At 41.4% G+C, this 8,298-nt stretch overlaps 1 protein-coding gene across 1 annotated transcript; it reads right to left on the bottom strand.

Moving 5' to 3' along the window:
* Positions 1-3,703: 3,703 nt before the first annotated feature.
* On the bottom strand, positions 3,704-7,970 carry nrsn1l (neurensin 1-like). The gene is made up of 3 exons (XM_085379022.1): positions 7,908-7,970; positions 6,848-6,994; positions 3,704-4,117 (listed from the first exon to the last, which is right to left on the bottom strand). Exons 1-3 carry the CDS (start codon positions 7,965-7,967, stop codon positions 3,704-3,706), a joined length of 621 nt encoding a protein of 206 aa, XP_085235148.1. The 5' UTR covers positions 7,968-7,970.
* Positions 7,971-8,298: the final 328 nt, after the last annotated feature.

Here is an 8,298-nt window from a genome sequence, read left to right as displayed (position 1 = left end):
CCCTGCCTCTCGCCCTATGACAGCTGGGATAGGCTCCAGCGCCCCCCGCGACCCTGAAAAGGATAAGCGGAAGCGAATGGATGGATGGATGGAGGTTAAAAGTAACAATAAGCTGTTCCAACATTTAATACCCATTAAAAAAAGAAAAGAAAAAAACTTCTCCTTAGTAAAAGTGTGTAGAAAAGATCCATAATTTTATGAGTTTAAAAAATAGGAATCCAGACTAATTATTAGACTTGACTTTGGTTTCACAAACCTAATCTAACTGTTTTTATTTTCCTTTCTTTATGATTTATTACACCGGGGCTTAAAAAAACACGCACGAGTGCACTCTTGGTTGTATTTGTTGCCTAGCAGCATGCACTGTCTCGCTAATTTGCCCTTCACAGTCTGTGGCAATTATGAAAGAGCATTCCAAAGAAAAGGCACTTTCACCCACATTGAAATAATAAAATTAGAACATCAATAGAGACGTGCAGTCAGCGCAAGACCACCGACTGCCGAGCAGCTTAAGTTCATAACAAACAAAAAGGAGCTGAACAGGAAATAAATCTTTGTTCTGATTCAGGGAGCTTTCCTTCCGAAATCAATGTGAAGAAAAAACTGGAAAGACATCCTGAGCAAGCCAAAGAACATCAAACCAGTGGGATTCTTCTTCAGAAGACATCCGCATACAGCATACAGCAGTCTAATTCTTGACGCTTACTGGTTTGATTGACGTATGTAAGGTTAAACAAGTATGTCACACAGAATCAAAATCTCTTGTTCAGATCATGATTGTACATCCTGTGGATTGCTTCTGCCCCACCTCTCCAATACTCTCCTTCTTGTAAACATGAGACACAGTGGACACATTTCCTCTATCGTTACAAGCTCCATAGAAACCACTTAGGTCATATCTCTATGCCTGCTTCCAAGCATACACATACAACAAGTGAATATTGGGTTTAAGCATAAATGGTTTAACTGCTGTAATACAGTCGGACATAACAGAGAGACAAGAAAATATGAATTATTCCAGTTTAAAGATAGCTTTGCATACGTGTCGTTGTGGCACAGATTTATTAAATGGATCCAAACACTTTAAAAATTGCAGATCACAAGTTTATTTTGGTGATTTTCTTTGCACCAGTGACACGAAACCCCATTTTACTCCATTATCTTCACCATAACCAGTAACACAACAAAACAATGAAACAGCAATAGAAACACTCAGTGAAATTACTCCCATTATATCAGGACATCGGGGTTGCTCTTTTTTTTTAAATACTTTTTTTCCTAGGTTGTAGTCTATTTTTCTGAAATTTGAGGACCTAATCAGACAGGGGGCTTCTAAGGTGCCAGTGCAAATTCCTCTCACCTCAGCCCTTCACCACTCACTCGCTGCTACTGTGTCCGCCTGTAAACACAAAATCTGATTGGAGTAAAAATAACGAGAGGGGACGTGAGGGACCAATCAGAAAAGGGTCTTTGTTCGGAGTTCAAAATAGAGCACTTGAAGCCCAACTGTTGCCTGGAGACACAGATTGCAGGCAATTACGCAGCCAGATTACAGTGTGGAGAAGGGAGGTGATACTGTCAATGGAGCACAAATTACTGTGCGTCTGTGCGTGTGGGTGTGTGGGTGAGAGTGAGAGTGCGTGTGACTGTGTTCAACACAGCAGGCTGAGCGTATGTGTAGATGTGTGTAGCTGCAGGTACATAATTGTTAATGATTCTCTTTATGAGCGGAGAGCCAGGATTCACGTGCGGTTCACACAACATCATCACCATCATCACTAAGTACTTTGAAAGCCAGTACCGCTATTTAAAAAAATACAAAACACAAGGCAAAAACAACATGAAATAGGAGGAATAAAAACATACATTTCTAAGAACTGAGTGTATTTTCTTAATGCTAGTGGACAAACACAGTCTACCCGGTCAACAGCTATGTCTCTATGCTGCACTACGAGGTGTTTACGATAACTACGTGCCTTATGGTTCAAGTCTTGGGGCCTAAAAATACCTCTACAGCTTATCTTCTCTGAAAGCTTTTCAACATATTAAACAAAGAGAAGTAAAGATGGAGGCAGTAGATGCCACACCACATTTCTGGATCTGGTCGGTGGTCAAGAAGACACACTTATGTTCATGCTTATGACTTCTTTTCATTTTTTGACAGCATCCAGTCTCATATTAAACACACAGGCTTTCTGAAATACTGCAAATGTACTATATGTTGGGTTACTGAAAATGAGGTCTGATGACACCTTGTCTGAAGCCCTGATGACAACCCGAAAGATGGACATAGTCAGTGCTGGATGGGCCTTGAACCTGCAGTCTTTTCACTACAAGGAGGTGATAGCTGTGAGCTTACTGGTTCAATCACTTGTTTTTTTAGGCATATTGAAAAGAGCAAGTTCATTTAGTAAATTATGGTCATTTTAAGTTTCAGAAAATGTTATGAAGTATTGGCTAATGGCTTGTAAGCGTACAGTTTCGTGGTCAGAGCTATCAATCAGTGGGCGCATCCAGTTTGAAAACACCAAGATGCCAAAAGTGCTAATCTGGAGGCTTGATGAAGTCACGGTACGGACATCCATCTTTTATCATGTCTACAGTTCAACAGGATCACCACATGGGTGTGTTTTATTCACTTTGTTATTTTTGCAATAACTATTAACGTTTGGACTGAGGTTCTTTGCAGTGCTGTGCAACACAAACACATTATCGGTCCTATCGTTCTAGTATCGATCCAGCAACAACACCAGCGTTGGTATCGTTGGTGATTATCAGCCTCTTTCAAACCATGAAGTGAACCGTGGTCCAGCTTCAGATAATTTTGTCAGTTTGTGCGATGACATATACTCACTCAGAAACAAAAGAGGAGCTTTCTCTGAAATCTTTCTGTCTCTGCACCCACTTTCATCGAATCCACAGCTACACCTAGATAGTGAGCCATTACAGGTACCTGGGCATCACTCTGAACGACAAAATGACACTGAATGATTTCATGTGCAAAAAGCCCAATCATGAAGCTGATTGAAAATGTTTTATTCATCAGCTCTAAATAAACAATGATTTGTTGGTTTGGCAGCCTCGGTGCAGATAACAAAAGACGGTTGGAAAAGAGTGTTAAATGTTCCCAAAACACTGTTGGCATCGAGTTGAATGACATATTTGTAAGATTAGAGCCACTCGGAGGGAAAAGGCCAGTCTGTCCAGACCCTCAAAACTCTCTTCATGCTTCATGCAAGGCTTCGCTCCTTGCTGCGGGGGAGGGGAGAGGATTTGGCTCTTCTTGCCATTTCAGATCATTGCTATGTATCTTTAAAAAAACAAACAACAAATGTAGGTTTTATATGTGTAATGTAAATCTGAGTTGTTTTTTTTTAGTTTTTTAACATCCTCTAATGTATTTATTTATGTGTTTTTTTCACTAAATCATAATATATGTGGGTTTTCTTGACTGGTGCTTGTAAACAAAATCACATCCCTAGAACTACAGAGAGGCTAGTCAATCCAATCCAGTCCAATCCAATCAAACTGCAGGGGTCTAACTGTAATACTGAGGTGACAAAACAGCCTCCATCTGAACAATCTGCATGTTGAAATAACACATTTCCTTTGACAGAGGTAAGACAAGAAGTTAAGACCATGCAAAAAAAAAAAAAGGCCCCAGGACTAGAACAAAAGCCTTATAGCTCAGTCGTGATCTTTTTTAAGAAGCGGGCTGCACATTTTCCACCTTCGACAAAGTAAAGGGCACCTTCCCCTCCTCTGAACCAGGTGGCTTAGTGACCACATCCCTAACATCCTTAAAGCCCCTCCACTTTGACCCACACTCTCTTCTCCCTTCCACTCCCCCTGGTCTGTGGGACAGCCTCTCTTTCAAGTTGGCCTTGGGGAGGATCCAAACAACAACCCCCATTGCAGCCAGGGCAGAGCCGAGGCAGGAGAGCCCAATCCCGGCTGCGGCGCTGAAATGCAGCCCCTTGTTAAAGCTGATGGCCTGCGTGTCCACGAAGAACAGATCTCCCTCTCCGAACGACTCGATTTTGGGAGGAGTGGAGTAGCCGACCGACAGTGTGGCAATACCTGCAGTCAAGATGAGGACACCCAGGGCCAAGGACACCTAAGGGTAGACAGGGTAAAGAAAGGAAGCTGAGGTGGTCATTTTTTGCAGATATGGCTATTTAATTTTTGTATAGGTGGCCCTGTTTGCTCAGTGCTCTTCACTACTTGTTAAGAAAGGTCATTTTGTTGTTTGTAATGCAGAAAAATCCCAATTGCCACACGTGCTGACCTGGAATCCCGCTGCTTTACAAATACCAGCACATGACTGCTGTTCATCATGAAGCTTAAAAATGCACTGTATGCACTACATTATATGAGTAAAGTCGCAGAGAGAAGTTTCTGCATTTTCAACCTGAAACATCAGCAGAATTTCACCTCAAAGTAGAAGAAAAACAATGATTAAAAAAGTATAATATTTGGCCATTCGTGTATTTGGGAAAATGATGCAAAATTATACAACCCTGAGAGCACAAACCTCTGCCAAGGCAGCTTACTCTCTGGGCAACATTTACTTTTAAGGGAATAGTATTGTGCTTTCTTTCCTTTGTGCTTTAACATGTTTGCAGTGCACTAAAAATTAGAAAAGGACAGCATGATGGATGAATGCTTTAATTACACAAACATTATGTAGGAGTAGGTAATGAAGAAAAATAATAGATAAATAAATGGACATCGGCTTCGGCTTATCAGATAATGATTCTACAGTTGATTTCTAAGTACATAGCCAGCTCATTCTCGTTCTCTTGACAATACTTTCTTTAAAGATGTAACACATTTTGGGGTGAATATGAAAGAAAAAAGTGACATCGGAGGTCCAATGTGTCATGATACTAGGAATCCTCATATATCACCCCCTATAAGTCTATATGTCGGCCATACAAACAATGGCAGTAAGAGACATAATTTTAAATAGTAAATATCATTATTATCTTTTTGACCTTCAGATCGACCTACTGACCTTGAAGGAAAGGTCAGAGGTCAAATATGATATTTGAAACAATAATACAGTACTTTCTATATTTTGACAAAACACACCAAATTTGTAAGCATCAAATTTTTTGTTAGTTTTTGAAATTATTACGTTGACCTTGAAGACCCTTGTGGACGTATGCCAAATTTTAATCGATTTTAATAGATGGAGACTTTGGACTCAACCGAGCAATCAGATGGCCCCACACCTCCCTGAGCCTGGTTCTGCCGGAGGTTTCTTCCTGTTAAAAGGGAGTTTTTCCTTCCCACTGTTGCCAAAGGGGGTCATAAGATTGTTGGGTTTTTCCCTGTATGTATACGAACCAGCAAGATCAAGATCAACTGAAAGTCACAAAGGAGCCCAGGGTAACAGCTAAACAGCAAAAGGCCTTTTTAAACACTAGCTAATCATTTTTATCAGTCCAACATCAGAATCACATTCAACAATAATACTACAGGTCACCTGGAGAAGCCAGAAGGCTGTTGGAAAAAATATTTTATGGGACACGTCAGACCAAAATAGAACCTCCGGGATTAAATAGGAAGGCTCAAGAGATTAGAAAACACACGATTACAACATGACAACCTTATATCATCTATGAAACCATCTATGGTGGAGGTAGTGTCATGATTTGGGCTCATTATGCTAAGTCTGACAGCTTGTTATCAATGGAACAATCAGTTTTATGAAGTTTACTAGCATGTTGTAATTAAAAATGTCCAGACATTTATCTGATACCTGAATAAAAAAAATAAATGATATATAAATCATTTGCTTTTAAAGGAAGGAGTCAAACCAATGACCTTAGCCCAGCAGAAATGTTATTGAAGGATATAAAGCAGGGGTGTCAAACTCCAGTCCTTGAGGGCCGGTGTCCTGAAACTTTTAAATGTGTCCCTGGTAACCCCTAACCCTACTTAAGTAAATTTAAATAAATGTACGTAAATGTAAGAGTTTGGAAAAATGTACTTCTAAAAATACTTTTATTGCACCATGTTCATTCACTCACGAGCTGCTGTAACATGAATCAAATAGCTGAATTACCACCTCAGCATGCAGTCAAGTTCTATAGAGTCGTGCTAATGACCTAGTAAATATATTTAGGTGTGTTGCAGCAGGGACACATGGAAAAGTATCAGGACACCAGCCATCGAGGACTGGAGTTTGACACCTGTGATCTAAAGCATCAGTTTATACGAGAAACTAACTAGTATTGCAGAAATAAAGTGCCCATGTACATAGCATTTGGCCACAGTTGTGAAAATATGTAATGATGGTTTAATTTCTGTAATTATACCTAAATATATAAATATAAACAATATAGACACTTTGCAGAGTTATTACACCAGTGAAGCTCACTGCTGGCAGCTGCAAACTGCCAGTAAGAGGCACCATGTGTCACAGAGGTGACACATTCACTCCTCAGGGCACCACGGGGCTGACAGTGACAAGGGCATCAATGTGTGAAGACGAGGGCTGTCCAGTTTTATGTGGAAGAACTCAAAAGTCAATTCGACTGAAAAGCCAATGAAGTAAAAATGTATATTGATTTTAACTTTTCATGGATTTAGCTGTGAAAGGACCACATCTAATTTTTTTTTACACCGTAAGCCTCATAAAAGAATTCATCCCCTGAATTATTTGATGCAGCTGTGAGTCATATAATGATCCGAGGTCAAGTTAATATTATCAATATTATTTTTGGAATTAAAATTTTAGTACCAGAAACACAGTAAAAGAGGAAATGTAGCACTTTATTGTGCCACAGGAAACATTTGAAAACCATGTCATGGTATGTACAGAGAACAGTAGCTTTACCTTCCAGACTGCTGAGTTCCACCACAGGGCTGACCTCTGGACGAACCCCCGATCCTCCGGGTCTCTCTCCCACATGGAGGAGGAGCACTCTTCATAGAAGTGGTGCAGATAGGAACGAACCCCAAAACGAAGACAGCTTGAACCTGCCTGGAAGGAAGTTGTGACCAAAACGAGAGAAAAAAAATCACATTTGAAATAAACACATGAATCATCGTAATTTTTATGGACAGAATTTCTAGGCATAGCCAAGTGGCGGAAGGCTTTCGCTTAGTTGGTCTCAGCATCTGATCTCTGCTTTTCACAGATGATGTGGTTCTGTTGGCTTCATCAGGTGATGGCCTCCAGCTTGCACTGGAACGGTTCGCGGCCGAGTGTGAAGCGGTGGGAATGAGAATCAGCACCTCCAAATCTGAGGCCATGGTCCTCAGTCGGAAAAGGGTGGAGTGCCCACTCCGGGTCAGGGACGAGCTCTTGCCCCAAGTGGAAGAGTTTAAGTATCTTGGGGTCTTGTTCACAAGTGACGGGAGAAGGAAGCGGGAGATTGACAGACGGATCGGTGCTGCAGCTACAGTGATGTGGACGCTGTACTGGTCCGTCGTGGTAAAGAGAGGGCCACTCCTCACTTTATCTCTAAGGTTATTTACCGGTCGATCTGCAACCCTACCCTCACCTATGGTCACGAGCTGTGGGTAGTGACCGAAAGAATGAGATCGCGGATACAAGCGGCAGAAATGAGCTTCCTCCGAAGGGTGGCTGGCCTCTCCCTTAGAGATAGGGTGAGAAGTTCGGCCATCTGTGATGGGCTCAGAGTAGAGCCAACTTGTTTGGTATATATTTTAATTTATCTTAGTTTCCAAGATATAGTTATCAATCCATCAGTCACAGTGCCAAAGTAATTAGCAGGTATGTTCAGACTATTTTTGCTACAACTTTGTTATTGTTACAGTGACTTTCACGCAAACATTTTCTTTATGAGAGCTTCCTGTCATCTGCCTAACTCCAAAATCACTACTTCAGCTGTAATCAGATCAGAATGATCACCGGTGTTAGCGCAGCTCACCTCACTGCCGGAGGATTCTCCTCCTGAGCCAGAAGCACAGGCCTCGGAGCACAGAGCCATCTCTCTCCTTGTACACCTACAATAAAGATAGAAATTCATACGATAAGAATGGTGATACACAGCCAGCCGTACTTCTGAACAGACTGATTTGTGTACATATCAGCTGCCTGGCTGTGAACACAGACATTGTTTATCTGCTGAATATGGATTCCCTGCAATAAAAACCTTCCCTCCCTGCAGAGACTCGTCATAAATCCTTCACCCGTGTCTTCAGGTTGCCCCAGTTATTGTTGCCGCATGTGAACGATTGACGGCCACCGCGGCCCTGAGGTGACTCTATCACCACCCACGGATGAGTCACACATATGCAAGTGCGTGTACACTGTATTCA

The sequence above is a fragment of the Diplotaxodon limnothrissa genome, linkage group LG18 (genome assembly GCF_057381915.1).
Source record: "Diplotaxodon limnothrissa isolate DT_005_m linkage group LG18, D_limnothrissa_male_GT1.1, whole genome shotgun sequence".
NCBI classification, from domain to species: domain Eukaryota; kingdom Metazoa; phylum Chordata; class Actinopteri; order Cichliformes; family Cichlidae; genus Diplotaxodon; species Diplotaxodon limnothrissa.
Note: the sequence above shows the minus strand (reverse complement) of the source record. Positions and strands in the feature narration are given on the sequence as shown.

Coding starts and splice junctions, on each gene's coding strand:
- nrsn1l (XM_085379022.1), bottom strand. CDS start 7,967: ATGGCTCTGTGCTCCGAGGCCTGTGCTTCTGGCTCAGGAGGAGAATCC. Junction 6,995..7,907: donor GAGAATCCTCCGGCAGTGAG/GTGAGCTGCGCT, acceptor ACTTCCTTCCAG/GCAGGTTCAAGCTGTCTTCG. Junction 4,118..6,847: donor GGAACTCAGCAGTCTGGAAG/GTAAAGCTACTG, acceptor GTCTACCCTTAG/GTGTCCTTGGCCCTGGGTGT.